At 39.8% G+C, this 25,767-nt stretch overlaps 1 protein-coding gene across 1 annotated transcript; it reads left to right on the top strand.

Annotated features, from left to right (window-relative positions):
- Window positions 1–2,345: 2,345 nt before the first annotated feature.
- Window positions 2,346–24,300, top strand: ret (ret proto-oncogene receptor tyrosine kinase). Its single transcript, XM_051418680.1, has 20 exons — window positions 2,346–2,709; window positions 13,915–14,157; window positions 14,385–14,678; window positions 15,172–15,410; window positions 15,491–15,686; window positions 15,777–15,976; window positions 17,332–17,614; window positions 17,769–17,900; window positions 18,293–18,403; window positions 18,512–18,625; window positions 18,718–18,962; window positions 19,051–19,198; window positions 19,310–19,417; window positions 19,510–19,724; window positions 20,064–20,186; window positions 20,273–20,343; window positions 20,646–20,783; window positions 20,911–21,010; window positions 22,374–22,521; window positions 23,320–24,300. Exons 1-20 carry the CDS (start codon window positions 2,640–2,642, stop codon window positions 23,475–23,477), a joined length of 3,336 nt encoding a protein of 1,111 aa, XP_051274640.1. The 5' UTR covers window positions 2,346–2,639; the 3' UTR covers window positions 23,478–24,300.
- The last annotated feature ends 1,467 nt before the right edge of the window (window positions 24,301–25,767 follow it).

Here is a 25,767-nt window from a genome sequence, read left to right as displayed (position 1 = left end):
AAGATAAAAAGGGTCCAAATGAAAGTGTCCAGACTGCGGAGGTGATGAATATTCTGCTTATATTTCAGATTAAATTTCTGCTGAAGCCGTTGTAAGAAAAAAGCCCAGAAGATACTGTTGTGGTTCCACATACCAAGACTACACCACCACATTTCCTTGTTTTTATTGATTCCCACTGAGCATATGTCTCAGGATACCTATAGTCTGTCATATGGAAACTTTATCCCAGATACAATGTTCTCATGCGGATCGACTCTTATATCACATAATGATCCTCACAGTCTCCCTTGATACGACATTTATCCTCCTGTATGGTGTGTAAGTGAACGTTTGAGTACAGTATCTGTTAACGTATTATCATTCACAAATGAAGACTACAAGATATCTTAAAGAAATCACTTAAAAGGGTTTTTATTGTACAGTTTTAAAGGTCCAGTGTGTCAGGTAAAGTGACATCTAGGGGTGTAGTTCCAACTCTGTCTTATCATGCTCCTCTTCCAAGCATGAAGGAGAAACTACGGTGGCTGCAAAGCACCTAAAAACTCAAACACCCCCATCTAGAGCCACTGGGCTACTGTAGAAACATGGCGATCTGTGATGTCTGTTGATAAAAGCAACTCATTCTAATCTAATAAAAACACAACACTTCCTATATTCAGGTGATTAAACACTAATGAAAACATACCTATGAATATTATATTCCACTTCTAAATGTTACACACTGGACCTTTAAGTTAAAGATCCCCTTCAGACGTGTATTAAGAGATATATAAATAGTCTGCTTGGAACAAAAAATTTTGTTTTTTTCTGCAAAAAAAAGTATAATTTCCACATTAGTCCTTTTACCTCATTAAAAATTATTATTATTTATATAATTATATATTTATTTTTAAATTAAAAGAATCTATGAATATGTAAATGTTGTTTAGTATCAAGTTTCTGCATCACACTGTATAAGTTACCGACCAGGATTTGTGATGTCACTAATCATGCTCGTAGGCTCCGCCCCTTAAAAATCTGATTTTCAATGAGTTATATAGTATATAGTATACTATATATAGTATATATAGTATATATAGTAGCTAATCTGGATGTTATAAAGCTTTGAACATGTATTTTCAGTATAAAAGGTCCCATGCCAGCATAATTCAAGAATTATACACATAATTATAAACTGACTACACAATTTCTGCTCATTTCTCTTTCTTTACAACTTTGTATTAAAAAAAAATTATGTATAACTTTGCTTCAGTCCTAAACTGTGGACACACCTTTGTTTTACCACCTTTAAATCCACAGGACACAAACTGAGTAAACCATAGACAGCAGGTGCACATAGAACAACAGGAGTGATATCATGTTTTTTTTCCCCTGCCGTCCCCCTTCTGCAGCCCAGTGAGCTCCAGTGTTTTTGCCCCATGCACACGCAGAGACATTGATTGGAGAGCGATTGCTGTGTGAGTGACTGGTGTCCTGCCCCGAGGCTGCAGCAATGCATCACTCCACACTATCCAGTCACACACACACAGAGAGAGAGAGAGAGAGAGATCCCTCACTGTAACAGCCTTCAGCCTCGGACACACACTGGAGGCGTGAGAGGGGAGAGGTCCCACAGAGTTTAACCAGAGTCACACAGCTGGTTGGTTGTTTTTGTCCTGGCAGTTAAAGTTGCCTCTAACACTGCAGATGTTTACTAGTTTAGTAAGTCCCTCCAGGAGGTTGCAGTTGCAACAATTAACGCAAATTCAACCAATTCCACTGGATTCTGCAGCAATTTTGTTCAATCTTGGCAAATTTTCTCACAAATTTGACCAATCATAGCTGTGGGTTGAGCCATGTGGCACCAAAATACTAACAATTTTATTCTCACTGCAACAAGTTTCCTTTAATTTTCAATGAATTACACCAAAAAAATATCTATCATCAAAGCAACTATTTGGGAAATTTTCATTGTAATTTTATTTTTTAGAAAAGGTGTCATGTAATCAGACATTTTAAGCTGCAACAATCCCTAAAAAACCCTGTGAGATCCTTATTAAACCTTATCATGTTAACAGCTTCATCATTTACTCAAACACCTCCTCATTAACTGAAACTTTGTTCTTAAACTGAATATATTAATCCCACTGTTGCAACCGGCTCGAGACTTCATACATAAATGATCACAAGTCTGTTATAATGAAGCAGTGATTCAAATAAACACACCAGTGGCTGCACCTTTAAAATGCACCACTACACATTTAATGATAATTGCTAATAATTTCTCTCCCCCCTCCTGCAGAGTGTTAATGAGATGACTGACCTGCTGTTAAATTATGCTCTTAAATTTCCTGTGGATGCTGCGCTGCCTGCTGCTGCGGAAGCAGCGGGGCAGTGAGCAGTGAGGCAGTGAACCTCCTCCTCCTCCTGGTCAGCCAGTCAGCCCAGCAGCAGCCACTGGAGCCGCACGCAGCAGCGCGTCTATGGGACACTGAGGACTTCATCTGGCTGCACCGGACACTGGTTTATTCAACGCCTTCGTTTCCTTTTATCGGTTTTGGTTTTTGGGGTTTTTATTTTTATTTTTTCTAAATCTTTCAATTCGGAACTTTTTTTGAGGCTCGTTTTCATTCAGAAACTTTCACTTATGGTTCGCGATTATGGGGTCAAGTTGTGGTTTCTCTCGGGGAAACATCGCTGTGCTGCTGCTGCTGCAGCTGCTGCTGGAAGGTAAGGATCACCAGCTTTATGGGTAGACTCATGCTCAAGATGAAGTTAAATATATTGCACTGAAGTGTGTTTGTAAGTGTCTGTGTATGCAAAAATATAAGAATTTATTTCTCCAGAGGAGGAGAACATTTTAAATTGTATTTTTCCTTAAAGTTGCCCTGTTTGAGACATTATCTGTTAGTCTCACAGCATCAGTTTTTGTCTCCTTCATCTCTTGCTCTGCTGTCAGTCAGAAAGCCAATTACTGGTGGTGTGAGCACAGCAGGAACTGGAATATGTTTCGTTTGGGATGCACTTTAAATTCACTAAATTTACGATTCTATGCGACAATAATGGGATGGTGGAAGGGGAAGAGGAGGGGAGGAGGGAGGAAGATGAAAAGAAGAAAAAATGAAGAGAAATGCAGAGAGGAAAAGGATTTCTGAGCTACTGGACCTGAAGTCTACATGACAACTGACAAACACACATGAAATTGGCTGTTAATGCAAATATAAATTGGTTTGCAAAAAAAAAGAAAAGAAAAATTGCAACATCTTGGAGTTATAAAGCTTTTTCCAAGAAGTGTCTGAAATGGCACGAACACAATGCCAGCACTGTTTCATGCAGCAGAAAGTGATACTTGCATTGTGCGCTGGCTGTTATGCGTGGTATGGCACATTGGAACCTAGAGTCAAATGAATACAGCCATATATCATAATATTATAATCCCATTCACAATCCCACAGCCCAACTGTACCAACACTGTCCTCACATGCAGTCTATATTTAAAGTGTCTCTCATAGCTCAGGAGTGTGCAAATCTCAGTGTGTGTCAGATGTGATGCTTGGACAAATATAGGCCATTGTGTGGAATTCCTCAATTTGTTTTTGCATTTGAAAGTTAAACTTAAACGGAGGTTACTCTCGGTGCTTTTCATCCGGGGGTGTAGAGTGCAAAAGTGAGATTATCTAAATCTTTTATGTGAAAAATGTGTACATTTCCATGCCTGCAAAAGTGGGTTTACAGTACCAATAAACTACAGCCCTGTACGTAATCGCCCAAGGGAGCAGTTTCCTGCAGTGTTGTTAAAATGATTAATGAAAATTTTAAGGTGCCACAGTATGTATGTAATGTTCTCTGGTTATTTTTCATTGTGACAGACAGTGTAGGTCTCAGGGCTCAGGGGCTGCTGAGAGATGTAGATTCACATCACACTTACAGTAGATGCTCCTATCACACAGCCTACATACATTCACAGCTCTGCTTCTGCGTGTGCTGCCACCGAAGCAGGCGTCTCTCCTGATATTTATAGACGACCACAGTTAGTTGGATTTCATATGTCAAGGGCGTGATGGTAATTAAATGGGTGCTGAAATGTACACCCTACGTAAACGCGGCGCTCCTCACCTGCCTGTTTGTTGCAACAAAAGACCTACACTTGTTCAGAGAGGAGGAGACGCGAGGCTGCAGGCAGGTGTGCAGCAGCTGCTCCTATCTCTGGGCAAACACTGGCTGTTTGTTTTCTTTAGGAAAATATCGCCTGTTGTACAAGTGCACACAGCGTTCAGATTGCAGGTCAGACGTTAGCTGCTCTCGAAATGACACATCAGATTGATTTTGCTGCATATGTTCAAGGTGATGGTTTTTGGAGGATGTTCTGCGTCATTACAATATCACCATTTCCTCACTTATAGCTCTCTTCTTCAAGTTCTTAAAGTAATTGATCCGGTTGGGACGCACTTTTTGTATCACATGGCCTCCAAATGTGAGTTTTCATCACAGTTCAAGTCCTTGAATATTTGAAGAATCTAAGGAACGGTTGCAGGTTTTTTGTTTAGATTGTAGAAAAGATGCCTCAGTAAGTTTGGTAATTCACGTCATTATAACCAGGTTACAGGTTACTCATTAGTTTGGTAAACAAAGAAAATTGGCAATCAGAGCTCACTATAGGAGCAATCAGCATTTTTAAATGTGGCTGCACTGTCGAGTAGAAGAAGTAAGAGAGTGAATTGGAGGCTCTTTGTTTGTGAGATTGGTGGCAGTTTGGATGTTTGAGAAGATCCAAGCAGCTGTTCAGTCATTGCTTCACTAAGATCTGAACTTTGGATGTCATGGGGGAACCATGTTGACCTAGAGAGCTTTTTTAAATGACTTTTGATGTTTTAAAATGGAGGCAGGCGATTGAGAATGACGAAGGCTTATGGGCCCGGTGGCTTTGCAGAGGTAAACGAAATGTCTGGAGTTGACCTTTTGTGACTAAACCTGGTGAAAGCCTTCATTGAAATTAACGAAATCCTCTTAACAGACACTTCTGTGTCATCCATCACGTCCCCCGCGAAGAGCCACAGATGTTTTCACATAAAAGCATCGATCCGTTTATCTTCCACCGTGACCTTGCTTCTGTAGCTTTGACCCTGCTTTGCCCTCCGGCCTTTGAAACCTTAACCAAGTAGTAATCTCCAGTGATGACCCCTCCATCCCAGAGGAGGCCATGTTTGCAGCCTCTTTAGCTCCTCGCATTAGAACGACCATTTTTATCAACATCTTTTGCTTTTGAGAAGGACCAGACCAATAAATCTCATTTGTTGCATGCTGCTATTTGATTTAGCTCCTTATTACATTATATGATTTAGGAAAGCTTCTGTCTTGTGCTGCCTATGGATGCACCATAAATCTTGTCAATTTTCTACTCTTGCTGTCACTACGTCTCTTTTAGTATAATTGGAAAACATCAAGATACAAGTTGTTTGCTGCAGAGTTTATCTTTTATATTAAATTGTGCAAACAGCACAGCTTCTCTTTGTTTCTCAAGGAAAAAAAAACTTCTCTGTGGCTTTCTGTCAAAGCTGTTAGAAGCAGAAATGAGTCATTTGATTGCTTATTTATGGGACTGACACAGGGGATGTGTTTTTGGTGTTCAGTTATTTAGAGTTTATTGATTTTTTAAGAAGAATGTAACATACAACACATGTGATATAAAACCACAACCATCTGGCCTGAGCTTCCCTCCACTCATCTCAACCCTAAAGACTACAAATACTGAGAAAACCTTCCCCCAAAATCAAGGTTAACATCAAAAAAAGGAGTTAATGAGCAGCAGTAAACATGCTGCATGCCACAAATCTTTATCAGAATCAGAGCAGTGATGCAGCAGTTTCAGCCTTTCAGAGTTTTGACATTTTGACTTTCAATTATAGCCTCTCCTTTTTGCCAGCTTGTGCAAATTTTAATCACCAAAAATGTTGGCAAAAAAAATGCATCATCCCATTAAGATTTTGAACCAAACTGAACCAGTAAGTTATGATGGAGGAACATTTGATTACAGCCCAGCCTCCAACTCTGCACTGTTGCTTCTGCTGCTGCTGCCGTTGCATGGATGCTGCTCCTACCTGTCAAAGCTCTCTGCCTGATCCTGTAGTCAGTTCAGGGTCACACTTCCCTCTCATGCACGGGGTAGAATCTAATTTGCTCTGGTGAAAGGACAAGGAGACATTGATTGAAATTTCGCCCTCGGGGCATTTAGCCCTCTCCTTTCACATGGGTCTTGACAAGTTATTTTCCAGTCGCCTAGCCGGTGCACGCTGTGTTTGACCCATCGTTTACGGCAATGAGTGAAACAAAGACAGAGCTTCGTTCGACTCCACGTGGTCGGGTGACACCGCAGAACTGGATGTGGGTTAAAGCTGTGCAGTTTTAAAGGTGCAACAGCTTTAAACATGACAATATAAGTAGCTTATTAATCATTACTGTGGAAAAAAGAAACAATAGGGGACAGATTTAGCACATTTTCTCCGCCAGCCCCACCCCGGCATCCCTCTGACTCCATTTGTTTGATCCTTCACTTTACTGAAGTGGGCAAACATGTTGGAAATTATTTTTCCGCCGGGCCTTTTTAGTCCCACCACCACCTGCCAGAGCCAGAAACTCTGAAAGCTTCACTTCCATTTGTGCTGGAAGATCAGTGCCTCCATTCCCCTGCTATAAAGCAACGTCCCTGCCTTTTGTTTCCATAATGTTATCCATCAGATTCTCTGTAATGTGGTGAGACACAGTGTAACGAGCAGCACAGAGCTGGTTTAAGCTTCAGGTGATGATATCTCACAATTAAACCGAGGTGGGAAGTAACAAAGTATCTCTACTTTACTTGAGTATTTATTTTTCGGACAACTTTTTACTTTCACTCGCTGTGTTTTTACACAAATATCAGCACTTTCTACCCCTTACATGTTCGATACAGGCTTGTTACTTTAGTTTTAATACATTTAAGTGGAATTATCTTTTGTTATTATTATTATTTGCATCATTGAACACATGACGAAACAGACAAGAGCCGGTAGAAATGTCCTTCAGAGAAAAAGTACTTTTTACTTGTATACTTTAAGTGCATTTCAGAGCCTGTGCGTTTTCACTTTTACTTGAGTAAAGAAGTTAAATCAGTACTTTTACCAGTCTTTGTTTCTGTACTTCTACTTGAGTAAAGTACTATGTGCTAAAGATTTAATGATGCTAATAGACCCAAAATGAATACATTTTATATTTCAAGTGTTTATTTCATTAGTATGACACCACAATATGCAGTATGTGTAAGGTAGTAGACCCATGTTTACCTGCTTTTAGCCATGCAAGCAGCGTGGCTTTAGAGATAGCTGTGTTGGTAAAATATCTCAACAAATTACCGGATGAGTTGCCATGAAATTGTGTAGCTACAGATATTAATCGACATAAGAAGATGAATCCTGGTGACTTAAATGATCCCCTGAGTTTTTATCTAACATCAGATGAACATTTTAATTTGTCCAATACTACTAACGCACAGAACTACGGTGGGTGAACATGGAAAACATTTTATTTTATGTTTATTTAGCAGAAACAATACACAATACATGTAATATAATAGATATAGCTAAAAGCTTATTTTCATACGTAGTTCCTGGGCGGAGGCTAAACATCCCAGTGTTAGCGCTGTTATTGTGTTAGCACAATGTTACTGCACACAGCACTGTTTGCTTACAGTCTCACAGAGCATTAATGTAGACTCTGGCAAGTTGTGAAGGGTTTCTCTTCCATTTTGTTTGTTTATTTATTTATAAGGACAATGCACATTAATCCATATTTCTGTAAATGTGCTTGTGTTAGCCAGCTAATTCTCAAGACAGTGCAGAAACCTTGCAGAGCAGCAAGCAGTAACACAGCAACTATATCCACTGTTGTGCACTAGTATGTAGCCATGTGAGCAAGCCACAAAACACAGCCAAACATAACTGATTAGATCCCATTTTGGACTCATGCAGAGCAGCAATAAGCAAGAGGATACAAATAAAGCATAGCAGATCCCCACCCAGGGGACCCTGTCTTGGCAATGATTGAGCAGATTCTATTTATCAGTCACATAGTAAGCTGAAACCTGCGTCAATGAACTATTTATGCAAGTAAAACTGTTTATTTACTTTGCCAGAGGCAGCTAATGTCTCTCTGTGCACATGTCGGTGAATCTGATGGCTTTTTAAAACCGCTGTAATGAGGAAAGAGATTTTTTTTTTTTTTTTATCAAAGCAGTCTAATGGCCTTCTGCGTCAAACTCAGTCTGGATGCTCGCTGATGTACCACGTGTTCAATTTTTGATGCCACTGTCGTTCCCACAGGAATTCTTAAACTGAATTTGTACTTGCAGCTAATCCCTACGGAGATGTTCTATTAGATTTCTTGATGACTGATGAACACGGTTCATTGGATCTCAGCTCTTGTATTCTCTGAGGGCTAATTGGATTACACTATGGGGGTAATTGATTATTATGTTACGGTATGCATCACAGTAAACTGAGTAATCTACCTGGAGCACGACTACCTCCTCCAAACTGAGATCAGATATCATGTTATTCTGATGAAAAGTTTTGATGACTGTGTCACCATAACAGGAAATGACTTTCTTTCCCTTATTACACCCTATTATTCAGAGATTGAAAGCATCACAATCAGGTCGATATTAAATCCAGGAGGTTCTGGATCCAGCGAGATATGACGAAGCAATCGAGTACAGGAAACCAAGAGGGAGAGATTTCCAAACATTATGATCAATAAGAGCTTTCATACGTGGAATTATAGCTCAATGTGCAGCTTTTTAGTTAATTGAATCCTTTAAGAGAACGATTCCCATAACTGTAACATCTTTGGAAGCAGAGTAATAACGACAGTCTTCAGAGTGATTATGATATTTATTGTATTTATATTGCCGTGATATAACCTTGTGAATGCTCCTTGATGCCACTGGCTGCAGCTGCTTTGTACTAGATGATGGATTATTTGAGAATGTGGACTAAATTGCAGAGTTGGCTGTGAAATTAAACCTGTACAGTAGATGTAATATTTCTGTGGCTGTGCGGATAAACAAGCGGATCCATATTATGTGCAACAGAGATGATTGCACACATGCAGCCGTCAGCCTTTCTCCCCCCCCCTCGTCTGTCTCATCAGTGGAAAACAATCAGCATCACTGTTGATTAGTACAGTTATTGATTGGTCTGCTGCCAGATACATTGGCCCCTCCAATGGGTCGTTACCAGAGGACAGATGCAGCGCACGTTGACCTTGGGAGAGAAAGGGCACTGGACTGGATCTCTCACCCGCAGGAGCTCCAGTCTGCGAATAAGATTAGAGAGGGAATGAATCATACAGGGGCCCCCTTTTTTCCTGATCCGCCCGTGCTGCTGTTGACATGGATGCTCGGCGAGGACGTCTGGGTGGCAGATGCACGTTTTGTTTCACTTAGAGGGAGATTCACAGAGGTAGATTAGCAAGCATGTGGGTTACTCTAGCACATGAGCTCATAGCTGGTAAATCTATCAGCCGAAGCACGCATTGAGCTAATTGAGTTCCTGTCTTTGTCTGGGACGACGGAGAGGGCGTCCTACCCTATCGGCTGCGACCGGTCCTAGACACGCTGCGGTCTGTGGTGGATGGTTTCAGATTTTGTGATGAGCTTGTGTCCTTTTTGTCCTCCCACGGTTAAAATATGAGACAAAACAGACGAAATTAAAGGTCCTGTGTGTAACTTTTAGGAGGATCGATTGGTAGAAATGGAATATATTATTCATAGGTATGTTTTCATTACTGTATAATCACCTGAATATAGGAATCAATGTGTTTTTGTTACTTTAGAATGAGACGTTTTTATCTACAGTTTGCTTCGATGGAGTCTGCCATGTTGAACCGCCGTGTTTCTTCCATCGTAGTTTCCCAGATCATCAAATACAGACGCGAGCAGTGTTCAGTTAGTTACAAACTGAAACTCCACCTCTGGATGACACTAGAATTCTGCACACTGGTCCTTTAACTCGAGGAAACTGCAATAAGGCGACCAAGAAGAGTGAAGATGAGCAGCGTTGGCCAAAAATTTGTATTTACTACTCGTTACTCTTTTGAAAAGTAATATTACTTTATTTATTACTCCCTTCTAAAAGTAATTTGTTACACTACTCGTTATATCACTTCTCTGCTTTCTCAAAATTTTGCATATGTGTTTCTCAAGCTAGCAGATTTATTCTGCAGCATATGGATCCATAAAAGTTACAGAGTAGATGAACACCTGGTTTAAACTGATGATGAGACACAATCTTTTAAACAGCTTCTGTTATTAAGAGACATATATCTTGCAAATGTTTTACCAGGGGGTCTTCTGTGACCTGTAAGGATCTGTTTAAATCCAACATTTCATCCACCACATATCCATCCACGAGCTTCATTAGTTCTTTGTTGCTTGCAGTAAATCCAGCTGAATAGAAGCGGTTCCATCTTCCAGGCTAGCTGCACGATTAAAGCAATGAATCCAGGGATGTGATTGGATTGATGGATTTCAAATCAGTAGATGGGTGACAACAAAAGTAATGTTGTAATTACTTATTTCTTGGGGGGTAACTAATATTATTACTTTTTTTGGGATTGTTGCAGCCGGAAATATCTGATTCCACGAATTAAGACATTGTTAGATGATGAACAATAGTAGCCGTTTTCTGTGTAATTTGAGAATAAAATCACACTGTTGAAGTGTCCCAAGTAACCTTAAGAGTCTCAGGATTATGAGGGTAAATGTGAGACATTTGTCGCCCATTGTCTGCTTCTTCAAAACTAGAAAAAAGGACATGAGTTTGGTGACGTAAAGCTCAAATGTAACGATTGGACAACATTGCCATCTCGCACAGAATTCATGGGCATTGGTTGAATTTGCGTCACAGCTTCCTGGAGGGACTGTGCTTTACTGTGGATGAGCGAGGGGGGTTTTCCATTGTTGTTCTTTTTTTTTCACCAGACAAGCGACGTATGAGTTCAATTTCACTATCCACTCAGCGGTACATGATATCTATTGTAAACACGGATTGCTACAAGAGTCCTCCTGTTCAAACACCGGCTTTGTTTGCAAAATTACTTACTCCAGCTTTTGAAGAAATGACAATGTATGTGGCGGCTCTGCATCAGTTTTATGGGTGTTTGAAGGCTGTAAAAGGTTCTGCTTATGATGTTAATATTTACACACTTTGAGTTATGGGAGGTCAAGGCTGTTCCAGAAACAGCTTATTGTCCATCTATATATCAAAAATACAAAACATTTTTCAGAGTTCCCAAGGCTTGGAGCTGAAATAAAACCTGTACTGTGTCTTTTATTTTTTAAAATCATTATCCATGCAAGAGGTGAAATGTCATCTGTGTCTCCGTCATTCTTGTGCATCGTTTAGGGAACGTAATGAGTCATGCTTTTGGAAAATCATCATCATCATCATCATCATCATCATCATCATGGCTTCACAGACCAAAAGATGCCATTTGCTAAGAGAGGCCTGCTTGATCCATTCAATTAATTAGTTTTGATATAAACTGCTTGCTTTCTGTTGGCTTCAGTCCTGGAAAGAAATTGAATTTTGAATGATATAAACAAATTGTGTTGCATGGGGTCCAGCCGCTGTGGCCTCGAGCCAAGGCCAGCGTTCGTGAATACGTTCAGCTCCCTCACCGGTTAACACGTCGGACCCTCTGGTTTTTATTTGTAGAGCTGCTGTCATCTGCTGTGTTTGATTCATGACGGAGTCACGTGGAAGATCTCTGTAGATTTAATTAATTTATTTATCTAATAAAGAGCTGTAGAAAATAAGAATGTTTTCTAGCTTGTTAAAGACACAAATTAATCCCGGATCTTTAGCCTATTATCAAATTAGTGCAGGCATTAGTCTAATAATGTATTATGATAATGATTAAGCTGCACTCTCTTTGTGTCTGTGTCAGTGAGATAATGGCTCCCTCTAATGGCCATTTTAAGTACACAAAGGGAGAAGCCACGTTGCCTGCAAGAAATTCCTTTTGCTTCCTGTATTTTCTCACATAAAACCACCAGACTCTCTGTTTTCTGCTCTCGTAACTCATATATGTTTTTATTGAAGTTACCTCCAGTTAATTCAGATTGCATGTGGTACATTTAAAGTGTTTTCATAACGTTCAACACCACGTTGTACTACTAAGGCCATCCATGTCACCCACTGTACTATTGTATTACATAAGAAAAGGTACCAAAACAAACAACCTCAGGTGTGTATAACAGTCTCAGTCCCTCCCCTGGGTGTGGCTGCAACCACAGGATGAGAACATAAAGCACATAGACAGTAATATAAAATATCAGTAAATTTAATAGTAAAAACACTTCTTATGATCTACAACTTCATATCTTGTTTGATAACAGTTCAGGTAAAAACACACATAGTCATATAAACATGAATGTATATGATGTAATACGTATGTATATTATTGTTATTCAGCATGTTAATGAGTCTATTCTTGTTTCGCAATGTGGCCGATGTTTGTGCTGTATTGATCTTTGTTTGGTTTGTGAAAATTGAATGAAATATTAACAGCCAATAGATTAGATTTTAACTGTGAGTAAACACGACATCCATTACTTTCTCTTCAGTTTTCAAAAATGTGATCTAATATTTAAAGAAACGTACAACAGATGAACGAGCTGTTCCTGCTTTTTATGAAAGAATCTGAATGTTTCTGCTATTTTATTTTGTCGTATTGTTATTTATGCATTTTCTAAACATCACCAATCAATTGTTTTCTTTATTCTCGATTGTACTGTTTGAAACTTGCAAAAAAGAAAGAAAAAAATTTCCTTTTTGACAGCTCAAAATTTTTAAAAATGACCTAGTAAACCTCGGCCAAGTAAATTTTTTCAAGCATGAACATGAATGGATGTAATTTGGCTGTGATAGATTGAGGAAATGGAAAATCATCTCCCGAATCTGAGTCATGGAACTGACTCCCATCATCCCAGCAGGATTAACAAACAAGTGGCCTGCTGTTTGTTTTTGCCCCTGGAACACGTTTAATAAAAAGGGCTGCAGCCTCTCTGAGTGCATCTCCATCCTTCAGGAAGGGCGGCCACATTTTATCCATCAGCTCGCCCTCCTGTCATCCAACCCCCGCTAAATTAAATCAATGTCTGAAACCAGAGCCGAGGCCTCAACTGCACCAACAGAAATAGAAAATCTAGTTTTGCTGTCTGCTAATGACATTAGTGCGTTCCCTAAATGGTCGCCTACCGTCGTCAAAGAGGAACATAACAGGGATATAATTACAGGAGGAACACTCACATCTCCATTTTCCTGTAAAACACACAGCCCACCATAGCTCTTTATGGATTACCCCAGCACACATGTGCACACACACACACACACACACACACACACACACACACACACACACACACACACACACACACACTCCCCTCTGGCAGGTAATGATTCATTTCTCTACCATATCATGTTATCCCCTGTAATTAAACTTCTCAAGGTGAATACAAGGAGAATCGGAAACCACACGTTATTGACTGTATGAGAAATTCATTAAAAGAGCTGCATAAGTGTCATTTGAGCCCTCCTTTCAATTTCCGCTAACGGGAGAGAGATGAAAGACGCGTCAAAGGAGGAGAGAAAAACCTGAACCTGTCATATTCCATGTATGTGTTAATTTCCATTCAGTGCCCAGACAGCATTGTCAGTGGGTATTGTCCCCACGGTTAAATATCCAGAATGAGATGTCTGATAACTGCTCAGCAATAAGAGAGGGTCTCAGCAGCACTGTCAGGCCTTACGATGATTTCCTTAAAGAGAATAAAACCAAATGCCCCCTGTGACTCATTTGGCTGCATGTTTTTTAACATCTGGTTATATTTTCTTTCTGCAGGATCGAGAGGGCTGTACTTCCCTCAGAAGGAGTACATTGAGACGGTGTATGTTGGCCAGCCGGCGGGGACGCCGCTCCTCCAAGTCCACGCCATGCTGGACAGCAACTCTGAGCGGCCGCACTTCTACCTGTGCTGGATGAGCTCCATCAGACGCTCCTACAGCTCCTGGTTCAACCTGGACGTCCACACTGGACTTCTGTCCCTGAACAAAACCCTGGAGGAGAGCGACTTCGCCTTGTTAAGTGAGTTGGATAGAAGCATTTTGATGCTATAGTCCCATTTCAGTGCCAGGTAACCCCTCTACACATGAGAGTAAATTAGTTTCTTGACGTTTATGCTCTTTGCATACTAATAAGGTTTCTGCCTTCAGGATGATAATGTAATTGCACACAAAAAGAGCCCAGTCATCAAAAACAGCACTGTGTGAGATTAAAAAGCCTCTTGTTTTTGTTTCTGTGTGTCTCATCAGATCAAAAGTCGTGGTCTGTGAAGAAGTTGTTCCTGCATGTCATGGTGTTACCTAACCTCACAAAGAGGTCCCAGTGCATCAATAGAAACTCCCCTCGTGTCACCCTGGACTTTGTCAACGCCACGCTGCCTCAGTGCGCTCAGACAGATATGAAGGAGCTGTGCTTCCCACACAGAGACACCTCCAACCCGCACATCATGGAGAACAGGTTCCCTGGGGCCCTTCGGCAAATGCGTCGTCTCACCAGACTCAACGTCTGCCCCAACTACACCATCTCTTACAACGTGGAATTAGGTTAGACCGGTGGTTCCCTTTTCTACCATTGAGTAAACTGATGACCTCTTATTAAGTGACATATTTCCATAAAACATTAAGGATACAGATTAGAACAATTTATGAACTGTACAATGAACAGAAATAGTTTTCAAATAGTTCAAAGTTTATATCTTAAATTAAACTATTTAGTTTTAGTCTCAGAAATTAATTAAATGCTGAGTTATAAGCCAACTGTGGATATTTTTTTACGTTTTCTTACGCACCTTAATATCAGAAAGGCCTCACAAACCCCTGTGAAGCTTTGGTGACCCCTGGTGGGGTTCCTGACCCCCTGGTTGAGGCAACCACTGGGTTAGAAACATTAAACAGAGGCTTTGTATCATTTGAAAGAAGATATAAGAGACCACTTGTCTCAGCTCATGTGTCATATGTTACAGTCTTTAATTCTCACACACCATCTCTGTATTGAATTCACACACAGCTGATTTGTTGTTGTTCCTCCTGTCTACAGATACTCCAGCACCGTTTGCTGTAAATGAGACCACCACAGAGCTGGTGGTGACCGCTCCGTTGGACCGCGAGGAGAGCGAGCGCTACAGACTCCTGCTGGTTTGCACAGTCCGGACGGAAACGCTCGTCACCAAGGTGGAAACCTCGCTGGACGTTTTTGTGGACGATGAGGACGATAATGCGCCATACATGAATGGAACAGACACAGCAGATATTATCATCAGCTTCAATCGGACGAAGGTGAGAAAGATTAACACTGATTTCATTGTTTTAGACTCAGTGTTTGAGTTGAGTTTCACATCCTTGTATTTTGTTTCCAGGGTGGCTCCTTTGGCACGTTGTTCGTCTTTGACAGGGATTTAACGCCCATCTATCCCATAGACCAGAGTCACAATAAGTATGTGGGGACCTTGCTCGATAATGACCCGTGGATAAAGGAGACATTTCACATAAAAGACACCTTCAGTGAAAAGAAAGCTGCTCAGGGAGGCATTCGAGAGACCGTCCACGAGTACCGTAAGTAAACCAGCGGCTACTGAGATTCATCAGTTGTCATGAACACTGTAGTGTCTAAGTTACATTCTCATGTTTCCCTCTTGCTTTTAGAGCTCGTCCTGAAGAGGAACCTGTATGTGACGGAGAATCGCACCCTGCAGCTGGATTACCGGGTCAATGACACCACCTATCCTGGTCTAGAGGGGACAGTGTTGCTGCACTTCAATGTCACCATCTTACCAGTCCACATCCGCTTCTCCAACATCACACATATGTTCACACCGACCCGCAGAGCGTCTGTTTATGCACAGGTACTCGTGAATACATACAAAACTCAATCATAAACTTATTCATGTGTACCTTGAAAGAGTTATTGGTTGCTGTAATTGTTCCTGGCCATAAAAGTCCCTTCTGAATGTGATCTTAATTAAAGTTTTCCTCACTAAAACATCTGCACACGTTTCTCTATAGTAAAACATTTATTATAGAAACTGTTGGTCACAAAGACCATCAGCGCACAAGACATCACAAATACACACACAACATATTTTTCTCTCGTTGAAGGCCCTGAGAATCCAAGTTATGGATCAAAAAACGTCCCCTTTGGCAACGTTTTTTATCAATATTGCCCCCTCGAGGGAGGTCAGTAGTTTCAATACAACAGGCTTCTGGTAGGTTTGCCAACATAGATTTTGTCACAAGGGCATTTTTAGATGTAAATGACATTCTTGGTGTAGCACGAGAAAAACGCTGGTTAGAAAACTATGTTTTAATGGAATTGCTGGGTACGATTGTCACAGGAGACAAAATTATCTTGTAGGCCGGGAACATCTGTCTGGGGCTGGGAGCAACATTAACTCATGTTTCTGAGGTTGGGTCTAACAAAAAAAAACCAGGAGAGTGTAACTGGTGCAAAATCCACAGTCAAACAACGTTTTTGGAGTTCAGACAAAGCTGATATGAAGCTACAGCACACACACAAATCTTAATCTTCCAAAGTTACAGTCTCTTAAAGTCCTTCTTTGTGTTTCAGCTGTGTTTTCTTGCTGAGCTGTGGTGGCGAGATAGTGAGACAAAGAGAACATTTCACACTATATGACACTATAACTCTGGAAAATACCTGTTTGATTTGCCGAATTCTGCACAGGGGCCATAAACAGACTTATTTACTGTCAAAATGATGTTTCTCATTGAATAACACTCAAGTAAAACATCACATGATCAAGAAAAGCTAATAAATAAAATTAATATTAATTCAGTTTTAGGTATTTTAGTACACACAGAAACTGCTCTGATGGTTGAGCCACACTTGTAGGCATCAGATCAGCATTTCTGAAGATGTTAAAGACCTCAAGCTAAAACAAAGCAATGTTGAAAAGTCAACAGAGGATTTCTGATCCTGTTAATAATTTCTGTACAATACAAACAGTCCAGTACCCGCCTGTATGTCACAGTGTAATGTGCTGACTGTATGCCCCAATAAGAAGATAAGATTTAATTCTGAAATGCTATACAGTGTTCATTTTATTCACTATATAGAAACCATAGTGCTGACTCACTCTGAAACACACTGAGAGACTGCCACCTGCTGGCTGAGTAACAAAAAAACAACAAGTATAAATTATTAATCAGTATCTCTGTAATACCATGTCCCATCTCCTCTCAGGTTGGAAGAGTCTGTGTGGAAAACTGCCAGCAGTTCGATGGCTTCAGTGTCACATACCGACTCGAGGTGCCAGATAAGAACGTGTCTGCTGACGTGCAGTCCTGCTACGCAGCCGTAGGCATCACGCAGGCCCCAGACGAGATGTGGGGACTGCTCTATGTGAACGACACGGAGGCGCTGCGCAGGCCCGAGTGCCAGGACCTGCAGTACCTTGTTGTAGCTCAGGAGGAGCACACGCAGCTGGAGGCCAGCACGCAGATTCACATCATACTAGACAGTCAAGGTGAGCTTGTCAGCCGAGGTGTTACATTCTCATGTTTAGAGGCAAAAGATCTCACAGTAATTCAGCAGCACCGTAGGCACACATGAGCAGACTTCATTTCTCCCAAATGTCTTTTAAAGGTTTGGTTGTGTGGGTTTTTGGCTTTGTTACATAGCAAACAAGGCCAGTCAGGAGAACCAGCAGTTCCTGTCCTGTGCGGAAAACAGACGGCGAGCAGCCTGTGAGTCTGTGCGAGGGCTCGGGGCAACAACAGGGAGATGCCAGTGGAGGCAAGGCAGTGAGAAAGGTACATTATCTTTAATGAACACTTGCAATAAGCTGTGATTTTTGTAATAACATGGCATTTTGACATCACTGAACCGTGCCTGTAGTAATTATGAGACCTTGGAGAAATTTAACAAGAACCAAATGAGGCCAAATGTTTCCCTCAGTGGTGGTACTGGAACCGATTAAAGGACCAGAACTAGCATGTGCACCCTTCTCAGTAACATCCTAGTTGGAAGCAACAAGAGTCACGGAGAATGTGGTTTTTATTTGGATAAATACAAACACTAACAAACAACACCATATGATGGCTAAGGACCACCGTTTTTTCATTGTATTTAATTTCAGGCTTACATCAAGACAAGCTAACCAAACTTAATAACTTTATGTCTCTCCTTTGTGTTTACGTTCCAGGGATATCTGAAAATTACTCGACCTGCTCCCCTGACTTGCGGACGTGTCCAGATAGCTTTTGTGATGCAGTTGAAAGCAAAGATATGTCAATATGCCCTCAAGACTGTACAAGTGAGAGACACTGATGCATTTCTGTACAAATTTAAAGATTTTGCATCACATATAAATGTGTAAATAAGACTGACTGTTACATTCACTGTGTTCGCTCTGTCCCTGAAGAGGAAACTGTTACCGGAGGTCACGAACGAGGCCTGAGGAACGGGATCCAGGCCGGCTATGGAACCTGCTACTGCTACTCTGAGAGATGCTTCTGTGAGAAGGAAGACATCGAGGGTGAGTTGTCGTAAATCAATCAAAGAAAGAACCTGAGGTGGATCGCTGCTTTCTTGAAATATGACAGTATTGTGCAACATGCTCTCCTTCAGAGGCGATATGTGACGACATGTGTAAGAGCATCATTGCCACGGCTCTGCTCCTCTCCTTCATCGTCTCCATCCTCCTGTCTTCATACTTCATCCACCGCTACCACAAGAACTCACCTAAGCCCCCGATCGCCTCTGCCGAGATGACTTTCCGCCGGCCAGCTCAGGCTTACCCCATCAGCTTCCCCGCTAACAACCTACGCCGGGGCTCGCAGGACTCCATTGACCCCGAAACCTTTAAAATACCTGTAAGCTTTCAGCCTGTGACAGACTTCAGCATAATGTGTTGAACCGGTTAAGAAGTTAAAAAGAAATATTCATGTTTTTTTTTAACAGGAGGATCCAAAGTGGGAGTTTCCTCGTAAAAACCTTGTACTTGGCAAGACTTTGGGAGAAGGAGAGTTTGGGAAAGTTGTTAAGGCAACAGCTTTCAGGTTGAAAGGAAAAGCTGGTTACACCACTGTGGCTGTGAAAATGCTTAAAGGTAAGACAAGCCAGACAAGTTGGGCAAGTGACGGTGATATATGAGGAGTGAACTGTCTGAAGAGATGAATGGTTTCATCGTTATATAATCCCTTCTTTTCCTCCGACACAGAAAACGCTTCTCACAGCGAGCTGCGTGACCTGCTGTCAGAATTCACTTTACTGAAGCAAGTCAACCATCCGCACGTCATAAAGATGTATGGAGCGTGCAGCCAGGACGGTAAGACCTCAGCCCTCCTGCCATCCTCTCTCCGGGGCATGTGTGTTGCACATGGACTCTTAAGTGCTGCGTTTCTCTATTTCTCTGAATAGGTCCATTGTATCTGATCGTGGAGTACGCCAAGTATGGGTCACTCCGCAACTTCCTGCGCGAGAGTCGGAAAGTTGGCCCGAGCTACATGGGCAGGGACGCCAACCGAAACTCCAGCTACCTGGAGAACCCGGACGACAGGGCGCTCACCATGGGGGACCTGATCTCCTTTGCATGGCAGATCTCCAGAGGCATGCAATACCTGGCTGAAATGAAGGTATTTGACAAGTTTTGCAGTTGAAACATTACATTAAAGACATTTTTAAGACATATATACAACAAAATATGATAATACAACAACAATAATGTGTGTCCAATATGTTTTTTCTATTAATTTCCACATTCAAATCCTTAAAAAGGCATCAACTCCTCCTGAATGTGAAAACAAATGTCCATTTATTGAAGTTGAAACATCAGTTTAAATGAAACAAAAGAGGATTTGTTGTGATAAAGCAGCTGAAATGTTTTAGTGACAGTTATATTTCAGTATACGTGGAGGAGCGTGCGCACTGTAAGCAGTTGAAATGTCATTTAAACGAGCGTTTTGGTCCGACAGCTCGTTCACAGGGACCTCGCAGCACGAAATGTCCTCGTAGCCGAAGGACGAAAGATGAAGATCTCAGACTTTGGTCTTTCCAGAGACGTGTATGAAGAGGACTCGTACGTCAAGAGGAGCAAGGTAAAGAGAAAGAAAATGACTCATTTTGATGGATTTACAACAATGTCTTCAATAGGAAATGAACTCTCTCTCTCTGTGTTTTCCAGGGCCGTATACCTGTTAAATGGATGGCAATAGAGTCGTTGTTTGATCACATTTACACAACACAAAGTGACGTGTGAGTACAACTATCATTTAAAGGGAAAAATTCATGTTGGGAAATACACTTATTCATTTTCTTGTATATATGTAATATGTTATTTAGTATTTAATTTAAGTTTATTTATTTTAGCTTTTTGGAGACTCCTCTCTGTGTGGATGCACATAATCTCATTATTGTTGATAATATTTGTTGTTTGTTTGCAGTGTTAATCTTCAGTTTCCCAACATATTGAACTCTTTCTTTAAGGAATTACACAGATTATTATTCTGTCTGTACTGATTTCTTCTGACTGTATGAGCTCCTGTGTTTCCTTCCAGCTGGTCCTTTGGTGTGCTGTTGTGGGAGATCGTGACACTGGGAGGAAATCCATACCCAGGTATCGCCCCTGAACGCCTCTTTAACCTGCTGAAGACTGGATACCGGATGGAGAGACCAGAGAACTGCTCGGAAGAAATGTGAGCTCCACTCTGTTAACTCCACAACTGCCCTCCACCACATTAAGGCGGTCAGTCATGGAAAATGACTGTTGAGGGGATTAAATGATACTTATGTCACCCACTGTGAAACTCTTTTCCTCTGCAGGTACAACCTCATGCTTCGGTGCTGGAAACAAGAATCCGACAAGAGGCCGACGTTCTCAGACATCAGCAAAGAACTGGAAAAGATGATGGTGAAAAGTCGGGTATGGTGAAGCTATACAATGCTTTATAATTAGTTATTCATATTCTTCCACAGGAAAGAAGTTAGGAGAAGCTATTAATCAGCCTCTTTCTGTGGATTACTGGCTCAATTTTGATAAAACTTCAGTGATGCATCATTGAGATCTGACAGAGAGATGTTAAAGATTTTATGTTTTCCACTCTTTCTGGATTTGCAGCTGGCCCCGAGTGAGCAGTATATTATTTCTGCTGGACAACATGTGCACCGCTCCACTGTGTGATCTGTCACTCTTCCCAAAAGCTTTAGATACCATAATTAGTGCTTGAAGAGCAATCCTAAAATGTGGCCTTGGGCAGCGTAATCACAGAGCATACCAGTCAGGCTCCTGCTGTTGAAGTGAGGCTAAATATAGAGCATTTAAGGACATGGGAACGCAGACATCCCAGAATGCTGCAGGCCGGTTCCTCGCTGGTATCAAACAGAGGTAGAAAAGGGTCCGTTGATGTAATGAGTAGAAAGTATGAGTGCAGATTTCCCCAAGAAACGAAAAATTCTGTAAGAGCTCGAACCAAAGAAGTAGTTTTGGGCCCAAGTCCAATAAATAATATAAATATATATAATGTAATCCAGTTTATTGTCGAAACTAATCAATAACAAATTCACTCATTAATTACAGTTGCATCCATTATTAATAAAATATTACAAAAATGTAAATTTTGAAATCTACAACAGCAGTTTTGGGGCCCGAACTCAGCGGGTTGTGTCCGGTTCGGGCCCAAATCAAAGCTCTTCTTCATGTGTCTGCAGGGATAAGAGGGTTACTTCAGTAACATAATCCAAGTATCACAATATTAAAAGTAACTTGATTACTTTTTATTAAAGATGACACATATTCTATAAGACAACAGAGCAATGTAACCTTAGAAAATAAAAAGAGGAAATCAAGATTTTTATCATCAAAATTGTTTCCTCTGCTCAGAAGAACTTCCTTTTCTTTAAACAGATTCAGGCAGTCAGTCATTTAAAGACCATTTTAACTTCTAGAAGGAAGGACTGTGATATGATGTTGTTCCTTTTTCTGCTTTAAAGACTAAATAATGACATTTGCACTCATTTTTTTCACTAGAGATAATAAATTGGCAGCTGTAAGATCAACTGTGGTTTCACTCGAGTGGAGTTTTAAACTCTTGCTAATAATCCCCATTTTTAACGTTTAACTGTAATCTGATCATTTTTTCTGTAACTGTGATGCATTTTCTGCTCTCCTGCTACTTCCCAAGCCTTGCATGTCTGATGTTTAACATAAGGACACTCGTGTCTTAGCGTGCCGTGACTCCTCTCCTCAGTAATCAGCCCTAATCACACCTTCATCTGCTCTTGCTCAGGATTACCTGGACCTGGCGGCGTCCACGCCAGCCGATGCCCTGCTGTACGACGACGCCCTCTCTGAAGAGGACACACCACTAGTGGACTGTAATAACGCCCCTCTCCCTCGAACCCTCCCCTCCACATGGATTGAAAACAAGCTCTATGGTAGAATCTCCCATGCATTTACTAGATTTTAGAAACAGGACACACAACACAAGCTCTCTTTTTTGGCAAGTTGTGATTGGCTTTTTTTTCCGTAGTCAAGTGTGCGTGACTGTGATCTAGGCATGCTCTTTTTTGCTGATTACTGCTGACATATCTCCCATTTCATCGTAAATGAGAGGCTCAGTGAAAAAAAAAAAAAGATCTTGTGTCTTGACTGTTTTTTTATTTGGACCTGCTTCTAATGTACATGAATGCTGACCAAAAAGTGCTACATTTGTAAATATTGAATATATAAAAACCCTCCATCATAATTTATTTGGCACCGCTCGTGCTCGTGTGCGTCACCTGCATTTTATGTGTACATAGTCCATTTTTTTCATCTCCATTGTCGTCATTTCCACCTCATTTGTGTGCATTGAAAGAAACAGTGTGTAACATTTGAAACAGGTCCTCGCTCAACCAATCACTCGCTGTTGTTTTTTAAATTTCCTGACTTTCTGATGTATATTAAGCTATTAATCTATGCTGATTTCACAATACTGAACAGAGAAACAGTAAGGCTTTTGAACACAACTCTCATGACATTGATTTAAAAGTTAAAAACATATTGGATAGTTAAATCCAGGGGAATGTTAACAGTATAGCCTTGGTACATTACATAATAACACACACTTCTGAGAGTCAAATTAGGACTTGTTTCATAGACAGGCACCACAGAGTTTTGCTTTGAGAGCCTTACTGTCTGCACGCTGTTTATCTTTCACTGAGTGCAGAAAAATGATATGTTCTCGTTTTTAGGCATGTCATACCCGAACTGGCCTGAGAAGAGCCCGGTACCGCTCAACAGACATGATGCCACTAATCCAGTCTTTACAAGATATGCCAATGATAGTGTTTATGCAAACTGGATGGCTTTGCCTTCACCCGCAAAAGCTGTGGACAAGCTTGATAGCTAAAGACAAACCCTGTAGAAAAGATGACTAATTGGTAGATGTGTATATTTCTATACGACTGTACATATACAATCTGATGCTAAAGTTGGTTCCCTTTTATTTCTGTTGCACGGGTATTCAACGTTTAAAACTGGGGTCTCTTCAATGCTGCAAAAGCGGCTGAATCAATATAGACCAAGCTTCAGCTCTTCAGTATGTTAATTATTACCTCACGGGTCATGTTGGCCGAGTTGTACCACTGCATGACTATTGTACCAGATTGTATGCCAGTGTCGATGTCTTTTAAGTGCCTGTGCCGCTTCTACAATAGCCTCCAATTATTAATGTGCGACTGTGAAGATCTTGTTCCAGCCCAGGAATTAAAAGGGGACGTCTTTACCATCACCTGTTGTAGACAGCTGGGATTGAGAGGACAAAAAGCAAAAAATGCTGAACTTGTTCTGAAAAATGTAAAGTTTCTACTTTAGAGGATTTCTGCTCCTCAGGCCCATTTTGTGTTTCTCCCACAAGATGTTTCAAAACTGTTCTTGCCAAAGAGAAGTAACGCAGACATGTTCAGTGAACAGTTCTCTCGCTTTTGTTCTTGTTTTGTTTGTTTTTTTACATGAAAAATAATATCAACTAGTGAGTGCTACGCCAGTGTAAGGACATGAGATGTAGATTGTGACCATGTCCCGTGTCAGACTACAGTTCACTTTTTGATTCACTGTAATGGCAATCTTTGTGGAAAAAAGTATGATTATGTAAACTAATGTGTGTTATCATTGTTATGTTGTTATTATTTGATTATGTTCCAATTAATAATAAACATTGAAAATGTGCAGAATGTCTGTTTACCTCCAGTCTCTGAAAATTATATGTCATTTTACTTTTTACTTTCACATAAATTATCATTTTTTATAACTTTACAATGTAATATTGAGCCTCAGTTCACCTCCACACATAATTTGTCTCTTATACATTTGAGAAATGTTTATTTCTAAATTATTATTATTGAATATTTGCAGTAGTGGGAAGAATTTGTCCGTAGAAGCAACCTAATGTGTAAATATTCAGTGTGTTTTATTGTCGTAAAACTTTAGGTAAATTTTTGAATAAAGATGTTTTAAGTGTAGCTTAAGATATTATATGATGCCAGTACACACATTAAAACACACCCCTTCCTCCTTGATCTCTTTCATCATCAGGATTTTAACCATTTATGTGTCAGCAACAGGTCAAATTTAAAACTATTGACTGAAATACAATCACTACGTGTCAGAAAAGAGAGAAAATGTGTTTAAAGTATTTGGTTAAAGTATCTCTGTGACAGACTGGTGACCTGTCCACATAATGTGTGCTGGGATGAGCTCCAGACTCCTTCCACCCTTAATGGGAATTGATGAAGGAAATGAATAAATGACTAAAAATAGAACCTCACGGGAACATTTCCTGGTTTACTTTATGCGTCACAGTGATAACAGATCACATTTTGTGTGATCGGTCTCCAGTTAGAGCTGTAATTCAATTCAGAGTCACAAATAAGAGGTTATTATTTTTACTGGTTCGGACAGAGAACTACAAAACAAAAAATAAGTAGTTAATAAAAGGAAGAATAAAATATCTGAGGCCTTTACATTACATAGTAAAGTCTATTTTAAATAATTAAATGTATGTTTATGTAAATAAATACATAATAATAATATTTATTAATGCTACTAATAATATTTATTAATATTAATGTTATTGTGAATAATAATAAGGTTTATTAATAATAATAATGTTTATTAATACTACTAATAATATTTATTAAAAACAATACTGTTTATTATTAATAATAACGATATTTATTAATGATAATAATGTCTATTATTACTAATATTAGTTTATTATTAATATTATTAATATTAATAAAAATATGTGTATTATTAATAATATTACTGTTTGTTATTAAAAGCAATAATATTTTATTAATAATAAACAGTATTGATAATACTAAAAATATTATTATTATTATTAATAATAATATGTTTATTAATAATGACATGACTGTTTGTTATTAATAGTAATAATATTATTATGAATAATAATATTTATTAATAATGTTTATTATTAATAATACTAATAATGGTTATTAATATTAATAATATTTATTAATAATGTTTATTATAAATAATACTAATAATGATTAGTATTAATAATACTAATAATGGTTATTAACATTAATAATAATATTATTATTAATATTATTATTGATAATAATATTAATAATAATAATATATAATCATTATTATTAATACTAATAATATTTATT

Source organism: Dicentrarchus labrax, unplaced genomic scaffold, assembly GCF_905237075.1.
Source record: "Dicentrarchus labrax unplaced genomic scaffold, dlabrax2021, whole genome shotgun sequence".
NCBI lineage: Eukaryota > Metazoa > Chordata > Actinopteri > Moronidae > Dicentrarchus > Dicentrarchus labrax.
This window is presented reverse-complemented; position numbering and strand designations above follow the sequence as displayed.